Here is a 25,966-nt window from a genome sequence, read left to right on the forward strand (position 1 = left end):
AAAATAGGCAGCAATATATGCAGTGTAGCTGTAAGCATAATATTGCAAAGTGATACTAAATAGATTAAGTGAATGGACAAAACTGTGGCAATATAGGCAAGCGCGAGGTAATCCACTATGGACCTAAAAAGGACACAACAGGGTAACTTCTAAATGGTTAAAAGCTAGGAACAGTGGGGGTCCAAAGAGACTTGGGAGTCCAGGTGCACAGATGATTAAAAATGTCATGAACAGGTATAGAAAATAACCAAAAAGGCTCATGTAATGCTGGTCTTTATATCTAGTGGATTAGATCACAAGGGGAAGACGTCATGCTGCAGCTATCTAAACAAAGCCCTGGTTGGACCACACCTGGAGCAGTGTGTTCAGTTCTAGACCCCATGGGCTGGATTTTCGTTACAGAGGCAGGAAACAGGAACCGGGCATGGTTCTGGATCAGAAACCCACCTCTGGTAGGGAACTGATTCAGAATGCAATTTTCAAATAGGTGAGACCTTAAATGGTATGGGGTCAGGTTTCCAGTCCACTGAGAGCCATGGGCCCAGGAATGGAGGTGAGTCAGATCAAGTGTGGGACTCATGTAGACTCCCGTCAGCCATCACTGAGGCTGCTTGTTGTCCTGAAGAGATTTGCGGTTTGTGTCAAAGCCTTCCACTGCACCAGAGGGAAGCTAGATGTCACAGGGGAGTTGGAGGGCTGGCACTAGGGGCGGCGCAGACCCTCCCTTCATCAATGCCAACCTGGATCTAATGCTGGAGGTCATGGGGTAGAGGAGGGAGGTCCTCTCAGCTCAGGCACCTCTCCGTTCAATGTTATCCCCCTCCTCCTCTCTTACCTCCTGCTCCTCCCTCAATAAGCTTTCTCCTTCCAGGGCCTCACTGGCTTCAAGGCCCACACCTGTCGGGAGGGTCATGATATGGACAGCGCAGCAGACCACCACAATGACAAGAGACCACTGCAGGAAGGTATTGGAGAGAACCACCCGACCGGTCCAGGTGCGGGGAATCGCTTTTTCAGAAGCCCGATGGTTGCCCAATGGTTGGCCTGTTGTACAGGTGGCATTGGTTGTATTGCCTCTGTACCTCTGTCTGGGGCTCCCTTAGAGAGGTCAGCAGCCACATCTTCAAGGGATATCCCTTGTCCCCTTGGATCCATCCACGCACTTTGGAGGATGAAGTGAAGATGCAATGCAGCGTAGACTGGCAGAGGATGAAGGAGTGATGGCAGCTACAAGGAAAGGGAACGTGCACATGGAGGAAGCTTTTGTTGTGGTTGCAGACTAGATGGACATTGAGGGAGTGGAAGCCCTTCCTGTTGATGGATCTCACTGGCTACTAACTGGGTGTCTTGACAGCCACATCGATGATGCCCTGCACTGGGGGAATCCAGCGACGGAGGCAAAATCCAATGCCCCCCTCTGTGTCTGCGCAGGCCCATCTGTGTCAAAGTGGATGCAGTCCCCCGCCCTCCTGAATATGGCATTCATGACCTGCCTGATGGCGTAATGAGCTGCCGACTGCAAGATGCTGGCTAGGTCCGCAGTAAATCCCTGGAATGACCTGGGTTGCATAGAAATTCAGGGTGACGGTGACCTTGATGGCTGCAGGAAAGGGACTGCCATTGGGAACGTGAGGTCTCAGGTTATTGTGGACGAGAGCACAAAGGTCTGAGACCATCTGCTTGGATAGGTGCAGCCTCCTACGGCACTGACACTCTGTCATTTGCAGGTAGCTGACTGTTGGGCAGTAGACCTGATGTCTTGGATAGCACATTCTACCAACGCCCCCCCGCCCCCCACTGTGCTCCTCTGGCCTCCTGCTGAGGCTCATCCTGGCTGCTCTGTCCAATGTCAGAGAAGCCTGCTCCCATCCAAACTCCCTCAGCGGGGGTCCGTTTGCTCACCAGGCCTTCCTCTGCCAAACGCCAGTGCCCAAGTGATGCCAACAGGCTCATGTCCCTCTCCTGATTCCTGCCACTCACCACTAAGAAAAGCAAGTCTCACAGCTCCAGCAATGGCTACTCTGTGGCACTTTTAAAGCTGCTGAGCTTAATTTTGTGCCACAGCATTATTTTAATCACCCTTCCCATAGCCCTAATGGTCCCCCACAGCATCCACGTCTTGTACACACTGCCATGTTCCACATATGGCATCCTCCCCATTCCCTACTTTTAAAAATCCCAAACTGTTGCTAAGAAGCCTTTTTATGAGCTCCATAATGAGCTCAGTGGGCAATTAATTGCAGGCATGCGGGGTTGCCATTCCTTGCCTCCCAGCATCTCTTTAAAAATAGCTTTGCATTCCTGAGGCGGCGGGTCCCAGTGCTGACCTCCAAGAACACGATCTTTAAATTGTGCTCACCTCTGCACCTGCATTCAGCGGGCATCAAAAATCCAGTCCTGCATCTTAGGAAGGATATACTGGCCTTGGAGGGAGTGCAGCAGATTTACTAGAAAGATACCCAGACTCCAAGGGTTAGATTATGAGTAGATTACACAAACTAGGGGTGTATTCCTTGAAATTTTGAAGATTAAGGGGTGATTTGATTGAAGTTTTCAAGATATTAAGGAGAACTAATAGGGTAGATAGAAACTATTTTCACTGGGTGGGGAATCTAGAACAAGGGGACATAGCATTAAAAATTAGAGCCTTTAATTAGGCCCTTCAGGAGTGAAGCTGGGAAACAATTTTACATGCAAAGAATAACAGAAATTTGGATCTCTCAGTTAATGCTGGCTCAACTGTTAATTTTAAATCTGAGATTGATAAGTTTCTGTTAACCAAGGGAATTAAAGGATATGTGGCAAAGGCAGGTATTTGGAGTTAGGTCACAGATCAACCATGATCTCATTGAATGGCAGATCAAGCTCGAGGGGGAAATGGCCTATTCCTATTTCTATGTTCCTATACTTCCATTATTGGATTGAGTATCTTTAAAATCATGCTGGTCTTTCCCCCTTCCCAAGTTGAAATACATGGGAGTTCAAGTAAATCTCATCACATTAACAGAATTTCAAGAAAACAAAAGTATTCTTACCTGAAAACTTTCTTCTTCTTCATTGTCCTCAGCCCCCATCATGTGGTTTTCTCTGCTATTTTTCAGAGAATGATATACATACACCATCAATTCTCGAGATTCATCCTGAAAAAAAAATTGCAGCAACCATAGAATTCCACAGAAATTACAATTCGACCCAAGCAGTCCATGTTTGTTGTCCTCCACATTACCAGTGGTCCTAATTCCATGTGCCTACCCTGTTCTCCTATCCCTTCATTCTCCTTTCCTTCCATTATTTACCCAACTTTTCAAATGTTGACATGGTCTTTGCTTCATTTACTAACTCTGGTAGTACTTCCCACAACCCTCTTTGTAAAAACATTTCTCCTACTCTCTGTCCTAAATATCTTACATTTAATCTAACATCTATGTCTCTTTGTTCTAGACCCTTCAATCACTGGAAACAGACTCCTTCTATCTACTCTAGGAACATAGGAAGATAAGAACAGGAGTAGGCCATTCAGCCCCTCGAGCCTGTCCTGCCATTCAATGAGATCATGTCTGATCCGCGGCCTAACTCCATATATGGGACTTTAAGATATCCGTCAATATCTATGCTTAACAAAAGTACTCTGCCCTATCCCATTTAATACACCTCTATCAAATTACAGCTTAATCGCCTCTTCAGATGAAAACAGTTCCAAATTTTAAAATAAAAGCAAAATACTGCGGATGCCAAGTCTTTCTTCACGAAGACGCAAACTGATCTTACTAAGGTTTAAGTAGATTGACTATTAGATCACAATCTTTATATTCTATTGCCATAAAATCTCAATATTCCATTTATGGTCTTATCCCATTCAGATGCTGTTTTTAATGTCCATGAAGTTGAACCCGCAAATCGCTCTGCTTTTTCACATCATCCAATTTTCCCACAAAGTCTAATTACTACTTCTTTTTTGACCAAAATGTACCATCACACATTTACTGACATTTGTCTTCCACCATTTTATCGACATCCTTTAGTAGCTTCCTTTGTTCCTCATAATTAGTTACTATAAATTCTATTTAGTATCATCTTCAAATTTAGATACAACTCCCTCTATACCTCTACCAAACCACTGCTATACAGTGAATAGAAATGGTCTCAGACCTCTGTGGGACACTGTTATCCACTTCCATCCACTGAGAAACTGCCTTTAACTCCTACTCTGTTTCCTTCCTTCTACTGAGTTTTTAAACCCAATTTGCTGCCCTGCTCTTAAACATATCTTCAGCGTGACACTTTGTAAAACTCTTTCTGAAAGTCCATATACACCATATCCACTGCATTTTCCCCATCCAACATACCTGTCACCTTCTCAAAGTACTCATTTGGGTTAGCCATGCATCTTCCTTTCTAAAATCCACGTTAGATACTTCTAATTATTTTCTCTTCGTTTAGATGTTTAGTAATTTCATCTTTAAGCAAAGATTCAAAAGCTTCCATACCACAGATGTTAACTAGTCTGTAGGCAAACATGATATCTCTGTCTCCCTTATAAAAAATTATAGGTATTGGCTACTCTCCAGTCATCCAGTACATATCCATTTTCAATAGAACCCCGATATATAATTTTGAGGGCCTCCACTATATCTTATCCCATTTTCTTCAGGATCGTTCAATGTATGACATAATGTTGTTGGATAGTATTTACAAACACAGAAACAGTCCATTAAGTCCAACAAACACATGCTGGTGTTTTTGTGCCATAGGAGCCTCCTAACCCCATCAATATATGCTTCTATTCCTTTCTCCCTTGTCTCTTTAGCTAGCTTTCTATGAAATGCATCTAAGCTATTTACCTCAACTACTCCTTGTGGTAAGGTAAAGAAGTTTCTCCTGAATTCCCTGTTGGATTTATTAATGACTATCTTATACTTCTGATCCCTAGTTCTGGTTTCGCCCGCAAGTGGAACGATCTTCGCTAAAGGCCTGCTTAGGTAGGGAAAAAGAACCCGACCTGTACCCGACCGATCCACAGCGGACCAGAGCCCGATCCGGCCAGAGTCCCTCCAATTTCGCCCCGAACCCGAGCCCGACCCCACTCGACCTGACCCGACCATCCCTTTACTTACCTTCCGACTGGGAAGCTCCACGAAGCTGCAGCGCATGAGTGATGACATCATAGTGACGTCACTCGCTCACTGCGCAGACTGTTTCGTTCCGGACTCCCAGATCAGGTAAGTTTTTTATTTTTAATTACCGGCAGAGCACTTACTGTGTGTGTCCGGCCTGACCCGAGCAGAGCCCAAAAGCTGGACCCGAAAGAGGGGCCTGACCCGACCCGAACCCAACACATGTCGTCCGGTCCCGTCGGGTAGCAGGCCTTTAATCTTTGCCACGCCTACACTATCAAACATGGGAACATAAGAACAGGAGCAGACCATTTAGCCCCTCAAGCCTGTTCTGCCATTCAATGAGATCATGGCAGGTCTGTGACCTAACTTCATATATCTGGCTTTGCCCCATTTCCCTTAATACCTTTGGTTAACAAAAACCTATCAATCTCAGATTAAAAATTAACAATTGATCTAGCATCAGTTGCCACAGCAGAAGATAGATCCAAACTTCTACCACCCTTTGTAGGTAGATGTGTTTCCTAATTTCTAAACGGTCTGGCTCTAATTTTTACACTCTACCCCCTATGTCCTTGACACCCCCCACCCCCAAACAGTGGAAATAGTTTCACACTGTCTACCCTATCTGTTACCCTTAATAGCTTGTAAACTTCGATCAAATCACCCTGAAATCTTCTAACTTCCAGGGAATATAACTCTAGTTTGTGTAATTTCTCCTTGTAGCTCCCTGATAAACTAACAACTTGATGAGGGTAGTGCAGTTGATGTTGTGTGCTTGGACTTTCTAAAATGGACTTGGAGTCCAGGTATTGTACTGGTAAATCTACGCTGCACTTCCTCCAAGGTCACCTCTCAGTTCTGGTATCAATCTGGTAAATATTTCCTGCACCTTCTCCAGTGCCTCTATATCCTTTTTATAATATGGAGACCAAAATTATTCACAGTACTCCAAATGTGACTTAACCAAGGTTCTATACAAAGTTAACATAACCTCTCTGCGTTTCAATTCTATCCCTCTAGAAACACACCACAGTGATTTGTTTGCTTTTTTGCTATGACCTTATTAACCTGTGTTGCTACTTTTACTGATTTGTGTATCTGTGCCCCCAGATCTCTGCTCCTCTACCCCATTTTGACACTTACATTTTGAGTATTGCTGAAAATAGAGTCATGTTGTCGAAGCTTTTCATCTTGCACTCAACAGGACAATCCGCAAGAATACCAATGTAAGGGAAAACAACTTTATACTGTATCAGGAGAGTGCTTATTGGTTGGCAAGTGAATTCTGTTTGGTATAGGGACTGCCATGGAGAATGCAACAGTTTACAGCGACTGACAGTTAACTGCCAAGCTTTGTTTGAAATTTAAACCAAGCAGCTTGACTCTGATTGGTCAAGGCATTGTCCTGAGGAATGAACCAGCGAATGGGTGTCATTTATTTGGTTTAGCTGAAACAGGCACAATGTTTGTACATGTTCTTTCTGTCTGCAAAGAACAGGGCCCCGTGTATTAATATATGTAGCTTCCAGTATGTGCAAATCTGCCAAAGCAAGCCCCACTGACAATCTTAAATTGGTTGTCAGCGTAATTCTTAGCACACTGAGGATTATTTAGCAAATGTTGTCCAATCGCGGAATCACATCTAATGTTGGATACTGTGTTTTAATTTAGAGCAGATACTGAATGAGTTTATAACAGAATTACATGACACATAATAAGTGAGGTGTTTTCAAATAGGCAAAACAAATGCCATAACCAATATCCACGAAATCACATTATTGAATCCTCTATGTTCATTTTTATATTAAATAAGAAACAGTTTTCCTCTGCTACTGGAATAGGACATGTCACACTTTATAAAATTCATTCGCAAAAATAAAATATTCGCCAAACTAACTTCAATAGCTTCTGGGTAATATTAAAAGTCCCATTGGTATTTTCACTTCTTTATACTAGAATGTACACCTGGAGATCTGGAATAATTTGTCAGTACACAAACTCAATCGAAAGAGAAGAGTGCTTAAACAATTAGATTACTTGGTATTGTCTATACTAACCGTCCTTTCTTGATCATGTTCTACCAAAATCATGGTATGGTCTTTAAATCTTAACTTGATCTGATCATTGAGTTTGGGGAGTTTTCCAGCTGGAGAAGAAAGTAAAACCAGTTAGCATGCACACACAGTAAATATATCTAATCAGCAGACAGATGACACAGTCAAGATCACTGAAGCAGAATGAGGTATAAAAGAAACGGGGTTGAAATATTTTGCATTTATAAATTACTTTTTTGTGCCAAAATAAATATAACAATTTGAACATAATTATCTTTTTTATAGCTTTCAAGATATACTTAATTTTACAATTGCTGCTTTTATGTTACAGGATGGGCAACACAACTGAGTTTGTTCCATTGGAAGAGGAAGCTTAAACCAAGTAAAAATGTAATCAAGCATTGCACTGAAACTCTGTAATTACAGGTTAAAACTTTATTTTATGGCATTAGGTTAAAATTGTTTTTCTCAAGACTAGAAGGTAATTAGGAGCAAAATCATTTCGTCCATCTTAGTTCATTCTAACGTCTTCTCGTTACAGCATTCAATTGTCTAAAACTCCAGGATTTTTACATCCACTACTCTTTGCTTGAAGAACTTGCTAGCAACAGACCTAAATTTGCTTTTTACTAAAATATCTCCCTTCCCCTCCCATCAGCATTCTGAAGGGATCGTTCCCTCCGTGACACCCCAGTTCACTCCTCCATCACCCATGACACCTCCCCATGCAATCGCACCTGCCCTTTTACCTTCTCACTCCTCACCATCCAAGACCCCAAACACTCTTTTCAGGTGAAGCAGCGATTTACTTGTACTTCCTTCAATTTCATATATTGTGTTCGCTGCTCACAATGCAGTCACCTCTATATTGGGGAGACCAAATGCAGATTGGGTGACTGCTTTATGGAATACCTCCACTCAGTTCAAAAGCATGACCCCGAGCTTCCGGTCGCTTGCCATTTCAACACCCCTCGCCTGCTCTCATGCCAACATTTCTGTCTTTGGCCTGCTCCAGTGATCCAGTGAAAATCAACGCAAGCTTGAGGAGCAGCAGCTGATCTTTCGATTAGGCACTCTGCAGCCTTGCAGACTGAACATTTGAGTTCAATAACTTGAGACTGGCCTTTTTTTTTTATATTTTCATTTTTTTTTTAACCACGTGCCTGTTTTTCAAGTAGACAGAGCTGCTCATTATTCTGCTATTAACACTCTCTCTGGACTAATGTTTTGTCTTTCACCACAAGCATTAACACACTCTTTGCCTTTGTCCCAGCACAACTTTATTATTTAATCTCTCCTGCCCTCTGCCCTATCACACACTTTCCCTCTTGTTCAGTTCACTTGCTTAAAAACTAATTCTTTTCTAATCTTTGTCAGTTCTGATGAAAGGTTACAGACATGAAACATTAACTCTGCTACTCTCTCCACATATGCTGCCTGACCTGCTGAGTACTTCCAGCACTTTGGTTTTATTACTTGTTACTAATTCAAACTTGTCCTACTTTTATAATTTAAAGCAATTTTGTGGATTTATCTTTTCCATATTGTTTATAATTTTAATGTATATTTCATATACCTCTATAATATAACCTCCATTCTAGGATTGAAAAGCCCACACTGCTCCAGTCTTTAGGGTCCATCTGACCTCTGATACCAAGGATTAGCCTCATGACCCTTCTTTGTACTCCCTCTGAAGCCTGTGTCTTGTTGACCAGAACCTCTCACAGTATTCAAGATGTGGTCTGACCAGAACACTATGCAGGTTGATAATGACTTTATCTGGCTTACATTCTATTGTTTTAGGTATGCAGTCCAACTTTCTGTTGGCTCTGTTGATTGCTGCTCTGCATTGATATGACATATTGGCTTCTAGGGCTTTTCCAAATTCATCCTTAGTTATTTCAACACCATTAATTTCCCATTTATCCTTGCTACATGTGGCACTTTACACTTGTCTGTAATAAATTTCAGCTGCCACTGTTCTGCTCACTTATGTAATTTGTCCTGCTCAATCTGTAATTCCCGAGCTGCCTCCTCTGATTCTACTGCCTCCATCAGTTTAGCGACAGTGCAAATTTCAACAATTTGCTTTGGGTTTCAGACTGTAAGTCAATAATCTAAAATAGCGATTCCAATACTGATCCATAGGGTGCCCAAACCCAACACCCTTATGAGTTTTCAATCCTTCAGCTAATTTCTTATCCATGACTAAGATTTACCCTGAATTCTTACAGGTTTGAGCTTGGGCAATAGCCTTTTGAGAGGAACTTTATCAAATACCTTGTAGTGAAAAAATTGTCTTTCAAGAACAGAGTTTCACGGTTAAGTATAGATTAAAATAAAACAGAAATTTAAGAGAGAGACATATAAACAAGACAAGACATCATTCGACCAAATGTGGCATCAAAAAGCCCGAGTAAAGTTGAAGTCAATTGTATTGGGCAGCAAACTTTCCAGTACCTAAAAATGGTTGTGGTTGTTGGAAGCCAGTCATCTCACCCAAGGACACCACTACAGGTCACTACACTCAGGGCAGCCATTTTCAGTTACTTCATTCATGATCTTCCCTTCATCATAAGAACAAAAGTGGGCTCTTCGCTGATGATTTCACAGTGGTCAGTTCCATTCGCAATTCCTCAGATACTGAAGCAGCCCATACCTGCCTACAGCAAGACCTTGACCCATCCAGGCTTGGACTGATAAGTGGCAAGTAATATTCATGCCACAGAAATGCCAAGCAAAGACGATTTCCAACAAGAGTGAACCTAACCCCTTCTATTGATATTCAATGGCATTATCAGGCTGAAGCCCCACCATTAACAATCTGGGGGTCACTATGGACAAGAAACTCAACTGGTCTATCCATAAAAATGCTGTAGCTACTAGAGCAGGTTAGAGGTTGGGTATTTAGTGGCGAGTGACTTATTTCCTGACTCGCCAGACCTCTCTACCAAATATAAGGCACGTCAAGAGTGTGATGGAATACTCTCCACATGCCTGAATGGGTGCAGCTGCAACAACACTAAAAAATGCTCAATGTCACCTAAGTTAAAGCAGTCCGCTTGACTGTTTAAGCTGGCAAATGGGATGCCATTCACTCCCTCTACCACCGGCACACTGTGGCTGTACTGTGTACTAGTTACAGGATTACAGAATGCACAGATTCCTTCGGCAGCATCTCCCAAGCTAGTGACCTCCACTATCTAGAACGACAAGGGAAGTGGGTCCAAGCTTCCCCAATTCCCTCCTTCTCCCAGCCAATTCACCCCATACTGACTTAGACATACATCACTGTTCCTTCATTATAGCTTGGTCAAAATCCCATAACTCCCTACCTAATAATACCTTTAACACATGGACTGCAACGGGTGAAGTAGAAGGCACACCTCAACCTTCTCAAGGGCACGAGGGATAGAAAATAAATATTGGCTTTGCCAGAGACGCACATATTATGAGTGTGAAAAAAAACGTTAGTCCTAACAATATGAAATACATTAAAAGGGCTATTAAAAAAGCTGAAAGGAAATATGAAATTCACTAATGGATAATATTAAAGGAAATAACAAGAGCTTTTATACACATATAAAAAGTAAAAGTAAAAGAAAGAGAGAGGAATAGGACCATTCAGGAATAAATAAGAATCCATGTGCATGATTAAAAGCATGGCAGAGATAGTAAATTAATATTTGGAATTAATTTTTACAAATGGTGTAAGTAAGGTGGAGGACATGGAACAATTGTTAAAAACTGTAGAAATGGACTTGGTTCTGAAAAAAAAAAATTAAAAGTGAATAAGTTATTGAGCCCTGATGATATTGGTCTGAGACTGAACAAAGAAATTAGAAAATCTGGTAGAGGTTCTGCTCACAATGTCTCAATCCTCATTAAATATTTAAAATTGTACTGTTGGACCAGAGCAGTGATGTCTGATAGAAATTGCTGACTATTCACAGGCATGGCTACAGTGACAGATTAAGCCTCACACACAATACAGTTAAATGTATTCCATATGTACATTTACTTAACAAACACTGACCACCATTGTGTAAAAGTTGGCAGTCTTTCTCTTTCACCAAAGGAATTCTGTCATGAGTTTAGCATATAGCACATTGTACTGTAGATTCTAGGTTTTTGGTCTAGAAAAACTCCAACTTGCAAGCAATGCTTCGACTTCATCAGAGATTGCTGAGAATGTTGACTTGCAAAATAAGATGCAGATGACCTGTCCCTGTTCTTCATCAAGAAGATGCTGGATGCTGCACTCTCTTTGCCATGACATGCCCTGTCGAAGTTGCTCATTATTGGCTGGATTTTCGTTTTTCATGCTGGCCTGGAGTGGTTATTCTGATTGATCAAGCTGCCACAATCACAGCTACCCTTTCCATATAAATGTGTTTCCATTGTGCTGAAGTTTGGTGTGTTCAACTCTGTTACACACCATTGTAGCAGACAACCAATCAGCCGTAACAAAGAAAGTAAACACAACAATCAAAAAGCATTTGCGCACTCCATTTGTCTTACAATTTCTTCAAAAAATGCACAAAAGGGTTAAGCATTAGCTATCATATGGCTATCCATAGTGTCTTATTACTTATTTTATTTACTAACCTAAAACTCAATTAGGCACATCTGGAATCCCAATTAGTCACATGGTCCTATACATTAGCTACAATTCTGGACTAGAGAACAGCCAATGCAATATCTTTATTACAAAAGGGAGAGAAGGTTTGACATAAACTTGAGCTGTGAGCAAATTCGTAATCAAAATAAAATTAGTGAACATTTTGACATTCATGGGTTCATTAAGGACAGTCAACATGATTTGTTAAAAGCATCTTTTTCTTTTACGAGTTTAGTATGGGAATGCAGCTGTCATGTCTATAGATTTATAGAAGGCGGTAAAATATTCCTTCATTATGAACACCTTAACACATTTCAATGTGAAAAGTCATAGGGCTGCACTTTAAGAGTCCGCTGCTGCAGTAGGCAGCGGATGTAAAAAAATGCAACCAGTGTGCACGGGCACCAAATGACGGAGCTGCCACAATTTCAAATGCAGCGGCCCATTTGCATGGCCGCGCGCCCGCTCTCTGGGATGATGTGGAGGGGGCAGGCGAGCCGTCGCAGGCAAAGGCGTCCGCCGCCAATACACAGGTGCCATTTTTAAAGGGCTTACAGCCCTCAATGCACATTTAAAATTTAAAGGGCCAGATAAGTTTAAGTTTCTTAAAAATAAATGAAATAAACTTACCATGCACTCTTCCATCTCCCAACGGCAAATCTCAACATTTCTGCCCTTTTCCCTCCCAGAATGAAAGATATTTAAAATTTGACAGCCCCGAAGTTTGGCACCTTTGCCCTTTACCCCTTCCCATCACCCCTGCCGACCAATCCGTAGCGTTTTAAACCCGCACCCCACTCCAGCACAGAGAAAAAAAACCTGCAGCTCCCCCTCCACACAGATGTCGTGCCACGTTCCCCCAGCCGCCCAAATGAAGATTGGTGCGGCGATTAAGGATGCGACGGGACCCTCATTAAATCATGTATGTACATTAGTTTACATATTTAAATGGGGGGTCCCGTCGCCGAGCGGCGGGGCAGCCGCATCAAGGCCTCACCACCGAGAGCGTCACGGGGCCTGTCGCCATCGGGGTCGTTGGCGTGCCTCCACTGCATCGATCTTCATTGCCCCCACCCCCGCCAACGTTCCCAAAGGCAGAGGGGCTTTAAAATCCAGCCCATAGTTTTTTTTTTAAAACAATGGTGTAATAGGCTTGGTGGATGACATTTATTTTCTCAATATTCAAAGTTCTGAAGTGCATTCAAAGCGCATGGAATTTAATGAGGCAAAAGGCTGTTTTTAGTTTTTGTGGTGTTCAGGAGCATTTACAAAGAGCTTAAATAAATCAATCCAGCTTTAAAGAGAAATTCCCTCACACGTGGGAGTTCAACCTCACCTTGTGTTAAACAATCTGAAGTGTTGCTCATATATGGAGGTAATCTGTTTAAAATAAAGTCCTTTTTCATTTCGGATGATCTAGTTTCTTTTCCATTCTCTACCTGATCTGCCAACCCTCGCAGGAATTTACTCAGTTTCTTTGCTGAATCAGTTGACGAGCTCATCTGCTATAAAACACGCAGAAGGAAAGAACAAACTTAAATATACATAGTTCCTTTCACATCTTTTGGACATTCCAAAGCACTTAGTTACCTTAGAAGAGAAAACACTTACAGGCAAGAGGGACAGCATATAAAAAAAGTTTCACAAACAATGAATGAGATAATTGAGTTGATTGTGTGACTTGAGGGATGAATATTGGCCAGAGCACAAGGAGAACGCCTTGCTTTTCCTTACATATTGCTATGGTATCTTTCACATCTACCTGAACATGCAGATGGGGGGCTGGATTCTAAGAGCAAAAAAAGTGCACCACTCGCACGGCCACCACGTCCCGGAGCTGCTGCAATTTCAAACGCAGTGGCTCATTTGCATGGCCGGGGCACCCGCCCCCCCGTGATCACGTGGAGGGGGGGGGGGGGGGCGAGCCGTCACAGGCAATAGCATCCAGTGCTTACTGGAGATTTTAAAATTAAAGGGCCAGGTCAGTTCCATGACTGAAAAAAATAAATAAATTTTTATTAAATTCATTTTCCCACCCCCCACAATGGCATTTCAAAACAGTCCTGCCCTTTTCCACCCCGGAATTTATTTATTAACCTTTCCCCCCGCCTCCCCCCACAAAATTCGGCATCTTTGCCCTTTACCCCTTCCCATCACTCCCACCCCGACCAATCCGCAGCAATGTCATCCCACTTTCCCCCTCCCACACAGAGAAACAATCCTTCTCCCCCCTCCCGACAGGTGTCGTACCACGTTTCCTCGAACGGCGATTCGAAGGCGTGGCATTGTCGGCCACCCAAATGAAGATCGGTGCAGCAATCAAGGAGCGATGGGACCCTCATTAAATTAGGTATGTAAATTAGTTTACATATTTAAATGGGGGTCCAGTCACCAAGTGGCCACGAGGCCTCGCCACCACCGCCGAGATTGGCATGGGGCCTGTTGCAGGCCTCCGCCGCACCGATCTTCATTGTCCCCCCGCCAAGGTTACCGACGGCGCAGGGGCTTTAAAATCCAGCCCAGGGTGTCAATTTAACATCTCATCTGAAAGGCAGCTCTTCCAACACACGAAGTACTATCTCAGCATTGAAGTACTAGCTACTTGGATTAGCTAATCTAGATCCATGCAGATTATGTGCTCAACACCTGGTGTAAAGTTTGAACCCACAGCCTCCTAATTCAGAGGTGTGAATGCTACTACGGAGCCAAACTGACCACATTCAACTCAATATTATCACTATTACAAATATTTCGACTGGACAGCTTCAGCATAACTATGGTGTAACAGCAGTATTGCACTAGTTTTTCCTGAGGAATCTCGTGTGCTAATTAATTTACGCCAGTTTTATGCTGCAAAATTGCTACGCACGAATTTCCTTGATCGTATGCACCGCTTTCAAGATACAACGGCAAAACCCTCTGCCACTCATTTATACAGCTATACCCTCCATGCAAATGACAAGCTGACGTGAATTTCCTGAACAATGCATTGTAGATTTATTCCCAATATTTAAGCACAGCAGGGCCACATATCACCTGATATAATCATAACTGAGATATCCGGAAGCTAAATTGCAATTTCCCTTTTGAATTTTTCTTACTGAGATCTGCACTATACTTAATAAAAGTGCCATCAGTCTCAGTGAACCTGAAATATTTTGGACTCACATGTTCAGAAGTACCAAGCAGCTGGAATGCCTTTCTCAATGGGCATATTCCTGTTATGGATAATAACAGAAGAGGAAAAGGAGCAGCAGAAGCAAGATGTTCCGCAAATGAAGCACCACAACAGAAAATAGCAGCCTACTTGCTATTTTCCCTATTGGTGGCACTGCACTTGTGCTCATTTTACGTGATGCTTACATTCCAGCGTAAGTAAATGAGCTCCGCAAGAAACTAATAGAATTTCCCATTGGCAAGCACAATGCAGAAACCAGTGTAAATTTTGGCATCATTTTGCATAAGTGCAATCCAGAAAATGCGAGGCCAATGTAGAGGCAATTTACTTAATTTGTCAAAAAAATCTAAAAATGCATTTATAGAGAAGCAATTTAAAACAATCAACCTCTGGATTAATGTCTTTCATTTTCAAAGATGGGAGATTTCTTTTTATCTCTTCTGGATTAATCACTACTATAGTGAAGCAGTTTGAAGAAAGGATGCCCTTCCAAGTCTTGCTATTGGTTGTTCATACAGCAAAAGGTAGTTCCCTGCACTCGACTGGAAAATCTTTCCACAATGTTGTGCTTGATGTGGCAGGCTGTTAAGAACTAATGAAACTTGGCCAATCTATGATGATATTGCTTTGGGGGAGTTATTTAAATTTAGTGCTGTCCATTTTGCAACTTATAAAAATGGATGTTTGGCCTCCAAATCCACAATCTGGATTGGAAATGCACCAGATTCCATAATGGCACAGGCAACCTTTGGTCTCATGTCAAACAGGCTTACCCTCCTTACAGCAGAGTGCCCATTTGGGGTCTGCAGCTTGCAAGAGGCATTTCAAATTAAGCATGAAGCCAAATTTGACTCGGGTTTCAGGCCTGCATGGACCAATGTGCAGAAAGATTGTTCTACCGGTTTTGGATGCAAGTTGAATTTCTCCCCCACTGACTTCTCTAGACTCAAATTATATCTCCCACATCAGAAAGGCAGAATGCCACTTCTCTAGTAAGCCATCTATAAGAAAAGCCAAAGATAGTTAGTAAAAAATATATTTCAAATTTGTGTCACAGAACATATGTCACTATTTCAATACCTGCGTTCTCAAGTTGCCAAAAAGAGAGAAACAGAATCATTGAATGTGAAAAAGGGAAAAATAAAGATCCTTACCATAAGATATTGCCTCGGTAGGCCACTGGACAGTTCAATATCTTCTTTCATTGTATCATATACAAGCCAAGGAATCACATCTAGTAGATAATCTCCCCAGGTACTATAATGAAAAAACATATTTATTAAAAACAGTAAATGCAGTAATAGAAAAGTGTTATTACCTGTTGCACTAATGAGATCCAATATTGACAATACCTTCTATAGAGAGAGAGGAAAACATTCCCAAATGTCCTTGAATAAAAGCAAAATACTGCAGATGCTGGAAATCTGAAAAACAAGAAATGCTGGAAATACTCAGCAGGTCTGGCAGCATCTGTGGCGAGAGAAGCAGGGTTAACGTTTCAGGGTCACTGACCTGAAACGTTAACCCTGCTTCTCTCGCCACAGATGCTGCTAGACCTGCTGAGTATTTCCAGCATTTCTTGTTTTTATCCCAAATATCCTTGAACAGGAGTGAAATCAGTTTGCATTATTTTATCGTATTTCATTTGTACTGGATGCAGTGTAAGTTATTAGTTCCAAGTAAGGATGGTGTGTGACTTGGAGGGGAACTTGCAGGTGGTGGTGTTCCTTAAATTATTCTCAAGACTTTTTTCGGTTTTCTGTCATCTTTGCGCTTATCACTACTGGTTCGCAGCTTTAAGCTATTTCCATCCATTTTTCAATATAAATACAATTATTTTATAGAATCCTGCTTACCTTTAAAAAAACATCTGTAATAGTTGTTTATTTCCTCTCTCTTTGCTTTAGATGATTGCTTTGGGATGAATGAGGTGAATAAATGCGAGGCATTTACAGGAAATGTGTGCACAATATATTATATTTAACATAAATTACTATTTTGGTCAGACTTTTGATTGCAAAACTAGGTGAAGCCCACTACATCTAAAGGTTTGAATGGATACCAAAAACATTATGGTCATCTTTATATGATGCAGAGTGGCTAGGTGGATAGTGACAATACAATCACAACATCTGCAGCCGAATCCCACTTCCCTTGTAAAAACCTCATTAATAAACAGACACATTAACAACTTGTGTGGACTTTAGTTTGCATTTTGGTTAGTCATTGAAATGATAAAGTTCGATCTGGTCAGAGAATAAGGATGTTCAGAGAAAGAATTAATTGCGACTAAAAGTTACTAATTTCATGCACAAAATTCCTACAAAACGCAAGTCAGAATAAAGTGCTCTTACTTGTTCTGGTAGGTGCTTATGGTAATGTGGGTAGAATGTGAGCCTCCAGCTGGGGTATCTGCTTGATGGATTGTTCCTCTGGGAAAATATAACACATCACCTGGCTAGAAAATAGGGAAGCAAATAATGCACATTTCCAGGATTAGTTTATTACATTTCCAGGATTAGTTTACTACATTTTAGTCATACTGTGCAGGTCAATGGATAGAGAAGGGAAACTTTTCCATGTTTTGCTGACGCAGTATTACTTATGCTTCTTATTTCCTGTTAAAGCAGTGATATTTATTTTCTATTTTCTTTTCAGACTCACTATTTATTACAACTATCATAGATCCCAATAACAACTTGCATTTACATAGCACCTTTAACATAGTAAACTGTCTCAAGGTATAATCAAAACTGCTTGATTGCTCCAACTCAAGAATATGGAAAATGTCACCACATTTAAAAAAATTTTTTTTTAATTCACGGGATGTGGGCGTCGCTGGCCAGGCCAGCATTTATTGCCCATCCCTAATTGCCCTTGAGAAGGTGGTGGTGAGCTGCCTTCTTGAACCACTGCTGTCCATGTGGGGTAGGTACACCCACAGTGCTGTTAGGAAGGGAGTTCCAGGATTTTGACCCAGCGACAATGAAGGAACGGCGATATAGTTCCAAGTCAGGATGGTGTGTGACTTGGAGGGGAACTTGCAGGTGGTGGTGTTCCCATATATCTGCTGCCCTTGTCCTTCTAGTTGGTAGAGGTCGCGGGTTTGGAAGGTGCTGTCAAAGGAGCCTTGGTGCATTGCTGCAGTGCATCTTGTAGATGGTACACACTGCTGCCACTGTGCGTCAGTGGTGGAGGTAGTGAATGTTTGTAGATGGGGTGCCAATCAAGCGGGCTGCTTTGTCCTGGATGGTGTCGAGCTTTGAGTGTTTTTGGAGCTGCATCCATCCAGGCAAGAGGAGAGTATTCAATCACACTCCTGACTTGCGCCTTGTAGATTGTGGACAGGCTTTGGGGAGTCAGAGGTGAGTTACTCGCCTCAAGATTCCAAGCCTCTGACCTGCTCTTGTAGCCACGGTATTTATATGGCTATTCCAGTCCAGTTTTCGGTCAATGGTAGCCCCTAGGATGTTGATAGTGGGGGTTTCACCGATGGTAATGCTGTTGAATGTCAAGAGGAGATGGTTAGATTCTCTTTTGTTGGAGATGGTCATTGCCTGGCACTTGTGTGGCGCGAATGTTACTTGCCACTTATCAGCCCAAGCCTAGATATTGTCCAGGTCTTGCTGCATTTCTACACGGACTGCTTCAGTATCTGAGGTTTTGCGAATGGTGCTCAACATTGTGCAATCATCAGTGAACATCCCCACTTCTGACCTTATGATTGAAGGAAGGTCATTGATGAAGCAGCTGAAGATGGTTGGGCTTAGGACACTACCCTGAGGTACTCCTGCAGTGATGTCCTGGAGCTCAGATGATTGACCTCCAACAACCACAACCATCTTCCTTTGCGCTAGGTATGACTCCAGCCAGCGGAGGGTTTTCCCCCTGATTCCCATTGACCTCAGATTTGCCAGGGCTCCTTGATGCCATACTCTGTCAAATGCTGCCTTGATGTCAAGGGCAGTCACTCTCACCTCACCTCTTGAGTTCAGCTCTTTTGTCCATGTTTGAACCAAGGCTGTAAAGAGGTCAGGAGCTGAGTGGCCCTGGCGGAACCCAAACTGAGCATCACTGAGCAGGTTATTGCTGTTCAAGTGCCTCTTGATGACACCTTCCATCACTTTACTGATGATTGAGAGTAGGCTGATGGGGCGGTAGTTGGCCGGGTTGGATTTGTCCTGCTTTTTGTGTACAGGACATACCTGGGCAATTTTCCACATTGCAGGGTAGATGCCAGTGTTGTTGCTGTACTGGAACAGCTTGGCTAGGGGCGCAGCAAGTTCTGGAGCACAGGTCTTCAATACTATTGCCGGAATATTGTCAGGGCCCATAGCTTTTGCAGTATCCAGTGCCTTCAGTCGTTTCTTGATATCACGCGGAGTGAATCAAATTGGCTGAAGTCTGACATCTGTGATGCTGGGGACTTCAGGAGGAGGCCGAGATGGATCAACAACTCGGCACTTCTGGCTGAAGTTTTTTGCAAATGCTTCAGCCTTATCTTTCACACTGATGTGCTGGGCTCCCCCATCATTGAGGATGGGGATATTTGTGGAGCCACCTCCTCCAGTCAGTTGTTTAATTGTCCACCACCATTCACGGCTGGATGTGGCAGGACTGCAGAGCTTAGATCTGATCTGTTGGTTATGGGATCGCTTAGCTCTGTCTATCGCATGCTGCTTACGTTGTTTGGAATGCAAGTAGTCCTGGGTTGTAGCTTCACCAGGTTGACACCTCATTTTGAGGTATGCCTGGTGCTGCTCCTGGCATGCCCTCCTGCACTCCTCATTGAACCAGGGCTGGTCTCCTGGCTTGATGGTAATGGCAGAGTGGGGGCTATGCCGGGCCATGAGGTTACAGATTGTGGTCGAGTACAATTCTGCTGCTGCTGATGGCCCACAGCGCCTCATGGATGCCCAGTTTTGCATTGCTAGATCCGTTCGAAATCTATCCCATTCAGCACGGTGATCGTGCCACACAACACGATGGACGGTATCCTCAATGTGAAGGCGGGACTTCGTCTCCACAAGGACTGTGCGATGGTCACTCCTACCAATACTGTCATGGACAGATGCATCTGCGGCAGGCAGATTGGTGAGGAAGAGGTTCCGTATGTTCTTTCGTCGTGTTGGTTCCCCCACCACCTGCCGCAGACCCAGTCTAGCAGCCATGTCCTTTAGGACTCGGCCAACTCTGTCAGTAGTGGTGCTACCGAGCCACTCATGGTGATGGACATTGAAGTCCCCCACCCAGAGTACATTTTGTGCCCTTGCCACCCTCGGTGCTTCCTCCAAGTGGTGTTCAACATAGAGGAGTACTGAGTCATCAGCTGAGGGAGGGCGGTAGGTGGTAATCAGTAGGAGGTTACCTTGCCCATATTTGACCTGATGCCATGAGACTTCATGAGGTCCGGATTCCATGTTGAGGACTCCCAGGGCAACTCCCTCCCTACTGTATACCACTGTGCCACCACCTCTGCTGGGTCTGTCCTGCCGGTGGGACAGGATGTACCTGGGGATGGTGATGGCAGTGTCTGGGACATTGTCTGTCAGGCATGATTCTGTGAGTATGACTATGTCAGGCTGTTGCTTGACTAGTCTGTGGGACAGCTCTCCCAACTTTGGCACAAGCCCCCAGATGTTAGTAAGGAGGACTTTGCAGGGTCGACAGGGCTGGGTTTGCCGTTGTCGTTTCCGGTGCCTAGGTCGATGCCGGGTGGTCCGTCCAGTTTCATTCCTTTTGCATAACAACTTGATAAGCTACTGAATGTCAAGACTTCAACATATTATCTAACAATGTTTTCTGATTTAATTTAAAGTTATGGGTAATAAAACTCAAATTCATGTACTTTAAATGTAGGAAAGCCAATCAACTGTATATCTTGCTTATTTGAGATAGTCAAAGTGAAAGATCCTGCAGAATTGATTATACCCCATTAGCATTAAGTGACAGTGTTATTTATTCCAAAAGGCATTATGTACCCAGTGCTCTTATTTCCCCCAATTCACAACACCTTATGTATAATTGGTGGACAACTGTGAACACTGCTCCATAAGTTAAAGAGAAATGCAATTCAAAGCAGTTCCATTAATTTACATGAGTGCTGGTGGATCAAGGTGTGCTGCTAACTGATCTGGAAGATCCCCAATCCAGACAAATTATTAGTGGATGCACATATTGTGGCAGAAAAAGTACTTCCCCTGGCTTTACATTAGTGTTATTTCTCTAGAAGCTGAGGTTGCAAAACAAAAAAAGTTATAATTATTAGCTAGCAACAGTTTAGGGAGTTCATTATCATACTTCAATAACTCTTCTATGGTTTTACAAGAGCTAAGCATGTAAATAAACAGTGGTTATGGTACTGGACTAGCAACCCAGGGGGTCACAAAATTACCAATGCAAGTTGTGAAACTGAACTCAAAATATCTGGCAATTTATGTACTAGCACCAGAAAATTACTATGAAAGCTGCTAGGTTCTTGTAAAAACTCAACTGGTTCACCAAAATCTTTCAGGGAAAGCAGCCTGCCATTCCTACCCAGTTTGGTCTACATGTGAGTCCAGTCCCACACTATGTGGTTGGCTTTCAATGGGCTTAGAGTAACTAGGGTGGGCAGTACTGCCTTGCCAATGTCACCAAGATCCTCAGAACAATCTTTTTAAAAGTCAACATTTCTGGAGTGTCCACTGAAAATGTTAATTAAGCAGGCACCTAACATACAGTTAGATTTGTTTGAAACATTCTGTTGTAGTGGCAGTGTGTAATATGTGCTCATGCTCCAGAATTTTTGCATCAGTATGAGTTTGAAACCGCTTTACGGTGATGCTAAACTTTGAGTATAAATCCAATATGAAAGCCTGAACTGACCTTCATGGAAGACTGCCTTCTAAAGGAAGTCTCACTTGGTTTTCCTTCTGGTTTCTGGTCAGGCCCTGACACCAGAGTCAGTCAGTGTTTACATTATAACTGCAGCATCTAAACAAAATACAGCTGTAGTTTAATGCTTTGTGAATGCTTAGCGTCACCGTGCAGTACTGGGTAAACTCATGTATTACTGCTGTAGTTTCCCTTTAAAAAGCCACAAAAATTAGGTTAATTATTTAGAAATAACCTTATTGGTCCTTGCTGTGGCAGGAAATAAGAGAATGCTGCAGAAATGTACAAAATACATCAAAAAAGTGTTTCATAGTAATTTGTGAGAGATGAGTGAAAACTTAATAAAAAAATAGAAAAATTGTCAAATCTAATTGAGTATACACTGATCATATTAATTCTTTACCTTTAATGTAAATTCATGGGTTGGACTTCCAATCCGGTCTTCAGGTTCTGTGCTGTATTCACGAGCTAAAGGTTTAGTGGGTTTGTAAAGTCGCCAGTGCTTCTGTCCCTCCAGCTGCAGAATAAACACCTACCAAATCAAAGAAAAAATGTCACAAGAAATTAAACTAGCAGGAATTCTGTCATTATTTTGACTACTGTGCTCAAATAAGCAGCTTTTGAAAGGAATAGAAATCTCTCTCTCTCTCTCTTTCATTTTTCTTTCCCAGGCTCATAACTGAATTGTTGCTCTACTACACATGCATCAACATTTTATTATAAAATATGGGAGGGAAATAGAGAAACATAAACAATGCATATACATATATACACACTGCTCACTTTACAGTATGAATATATGAACAAATGAAAATAGGCCGATATTAGTTGCAGGAAGTAACTAACATTCACCAAAATTATGCATATACACACAGAACATAAGCAAATCAAAATAAAAGCATATGACCATATACTCTGTTAATGTAACTTTGTCTGCATTGTAGAGTTAAACTCATTTACCAGGTAAATGAGAAAATTATAGGACACAAGTATCCTAACATTTGCCATAAACTGCAACATAAACCTGCATAATCAAAGCAGATTTTTTTTTCAAACAAAATATACAATGCCTTTTATCCACTGAAAATGCTGAAATGAGAGCAGCAAAAGAAGTTTTTAAACATACCTCAACATCATCATAATGGGGCGGCAGACCCTGAGAACCCGGAGGTGTAATGTAAACATTAGATCCAACTAATGAGCCAAAGAAACATTCCAATTTTTCCTGGATCTTCCAAAGTTCATCCTTTAAAAAGAAACAAAATGTGTGCTTTGCATGGTGAAGAAAAATAAAAAGATGAAAAAAATATTTATACTACAAATCACATCTGAAAACAGATATCACTCAGAAATAGTACCTTAAACCTCTGTGGTTGGTGAAATTGTATTGTAGCTTTCTTCTGTTCAAAGTCCTTCTTTAATTGTATGTAGTTAACTTTCCCATCTTTATTTAAAACCTTCTTCTTCCCATTTAGGCATCGACAAAAATTAACATCTCTCCCATAAAAAACATCATCCCTGCAGATTTCCTTTAAATCATCAAACTTAAATAATGATTGGTAGTAAGCAGCTACTGAAGGGTCATTCTTCTGAATTAGGAGGGGTTTCTGCTCCCAATATTCATTGAAGAACTCTTTACTTCCAATGGGAGAGATCAGACTCTCAAACAAGCTGGCTGGGCTTTTGAAGTTGAGAACTGTGCTGGCAACATCTGAATCTAATTTGACTCTTTTGCATACGTCAGTATCCTCTCTCTCAGACTCATATTCTGCTTTTCTGCCCACCTTCTTCAGCATTTCTTTGTGGGAAAGAAAAAAAAAATGTTTTAACATTTTGACACTGAAAGTAACCATGTTGTGAAAGTCTTACTGATTTCTTTTGAGTTCTTAGCTCTAATTGGATACCAATCAATTCTGGAAACACATCACAGATTAATCAACATCTGTGGAGAAAACAGGCAAATTTATGTACTGGGTGCAGCATCTCCTTCAGAACTGATAAATAAGAGGCAGGAAGGCATATTAATATGATCAGAAAAGGGGGAACGATACATAAAATTTAAAAAGTCAGATAACAGTCATAAGTGGAATGATGAAACAAATCATTTCAGTCAACTACTGGACAGAAACATCAGGACTTTAGAGAAACATAGCGTTGTGTAGTAATAGCTAGGGAACTGGGATCAGAGATGCAAGAAAATTGGAGGAATAAAACTCCTTTGAGTCAACTATGAAATTAAAGCAGGTTTGAAAACAGATTCTAGCTAAAGTCAATGTTCAGACCTGACAATTCCAGGGCACTTAAGAGAAAGATAAGACACTGTTCTTTGAGCTTGCCCCTCCATTGCAACAGTGTGCAAGGTCAATACAGCGAGGTCAGTGTGGAAATTGGAAAGGGAGTACAAGTGACATAAGAACATAAGAAATAGCAGGAGTGGACCATACGGCCATCAAGCCTGCTCCGCCATTCAACACAATTGTCCTCGGCCTCAACTCCACTTTCTCGCCTGCTCCCCATATCCCTTGATTCCCTGACAGACCAAAAGTTTGTCTATCTTAGTCTTAAATATATTCAACAATGGAGCATCTAGAACCCTCTGGGGTAGAGAATTCCAAAGATTTTGAGTGAAGAAATTTCTCCTCATCTCAGGCCTAAATGATCAGCTCCTTGAGACTGTGCCCGTGTTCTAGATTCCCCAGCCAGGGGAAACAACCTCTCAGTATCTACCCTATCAAGCCCCTTCAGAATCTTGTATGCTTCAATGAGATCACTTCTCATTTGTCTAAACTCCAGAGAATATAGACCCAATTTACTCAGCCTATCATAGGACAACCCTCTCATTTCAAGAACTAATCTAGTGAACCTTCATTGTACTGCCTCCAAGGCAAGAATATCCTTCTTTAAATATGGAGACCAAGACTGCTCACAGTACTCCAGGTGTAGTCTCACCAAAACCTTGTGCACTTAAAGCAAGACTTCATTATTCTTGTACTCCAATTCCTTCGCAATAAAGGCCAACATGCCATTTGCCTTCCTAATTGCTTGTTGTGTCTGCATGCTTTCTGTGTTCCTTGTACAAGTGCATCCAAGTCCCTCGGAACATCAACATTTACAAAGTTTCACACCTTTGAACAAATATTCCGCTTTTCTATTCTTACTACCAAAGTGAATAACCTCTCACGTCCCCACATTAAATTCCATCTGCCATCTTGTTCCCCACTCACTTAGCCTGTTTAGATCTCTTCGCAGCCTCACAGCTTACATTCCCACCTCACTTTGTATCATTACCAGACTTGGATACATTACTCTTGGTCTCTTCATCTAAGTCATTAATATAGATTGTAAATAGCTGAGGCCCAAGCATTGATCTTTGCAACACTCCAACAGTCATAGCCTGCCAACTTGAAAATGCCCCATTTATCCCTACACTGTGCTTCAAATCTGTTAACCAATCCTCTATCCATGCTAATATATTAATTCCAACTCCATCAGCCCTTATTTTGTGTATTAACCTTTTGTCTGGCACCTTGTCCAATGCCTTTTGGAAATCCACAGTCGCTGGATGTTGCTCTTGCCGACAGAACAAGCAAAGCAATAACCTAATCTACATTTTCCTCTTTTTACTTAACAGTAATTAAGTTCACATTTTCAGGGTTCTTAACCTCTGGGAACTGAAGTTTTCCACTACTGTTACCAAAGACATTACCTGCCCTATTGATCAAAGATAGAGAATGCAACTTAATAAAAGCTTATTTTGATGAGATAACACTTCATATTTTTCCAGTTTTAAATTGGGTATATTATGCAAGCATTGCCAGCAGAATTAAAAGAGCCAAAACGTTATACCACCAATGTAAGCACCGTCGAGGAAAGAACTTGTTCCAGTGTGTTCAACACTGGCCTTTCAGCTCTAGGATTGTGATTCAAATCTCGCCCACTTTGAGGGTGCTATATTAAATAAATTTGGGCCCACTGCACATTTTAATCCTAATTAGGGGCAATCTCACTCAGCAAGCCCTCAGGATGGCTATTGTGGAAAATGGGAAGATGACACATCGATGCTTTCCTGAAACTGAGACTGGGGCACGTTGTTGGGGGAGAATAAACAAGGTTTTATTTC

General features: G+C 42.0%; 1 protein-coding gene across 6 annotated transcripts in view; it reads right to left on the reverse strand.

Moving 5' to 3' along the window:
- riox2 (ribosomal oxygenase 2) overlaps positions 1 to 25,966 on the reverse strand; it is a 46,289-nt gene that overhangs the window by 17,033 nt on the left and 3,290 nt on the right. For all 6 annotated transcript variants that reach the window (XM_068040616.1, XM_068040615.1, XM_068040610.1 and 3 more), the window contains exons 2-9: positions 23,205 to 23,644; positions 22,973 to 23,092; positions 22,250 to 22,378; positions 17,325 to 17,428; positions 16,125 to 16,227; positions 13,129 to 13,297; positions 7,175 to 7,263; positions 3,036 to 3,140 (exon numbers count right to left, since the gene is read on the reverse strand). In XM_068040616.1, coding sequence (XP_067896717.1) covers positions 3,036 to 3,140; positions 7,175 to 7,263; positions 13,129 to 13,297; positions 16,125 to 16,227; positions 17,325 to 17,428; positions 22,250 to 22,378; positions 22,973 to 23,092; positions 23,205 to 23,642 — 1,257 coding nt within the window. In that variant the 5' untranslated portion in view covers positions 23,643 to 23,644. The remainder of the gene's footprint in view (positions 1 to 3,035; positions 3,141 to 7,174; positions 7,264 to 13,128; positions 13,298 to 16,124; positions 16,228 to 17,324; positions 17,429 to 22,249; positions 22,379 to 22,972; positions 23,093 to 23,204; positions 23,645 to 25,966) is intronic.

Source organism: Heterodontus francisci, chromosome 10 (assembly GCF_036365525.1).
Source record: "Heterodontus francisci isolate sHetFra1 chromosome 10, sHetFra1.hap1, whole genome shotgun sequence".
NCBI lineage: Eukaryota > Metazoa > Chordata > Chondrichthyes > Heterodontiformes > Heterodontidae > Heterodontus > Heterodontus francisci.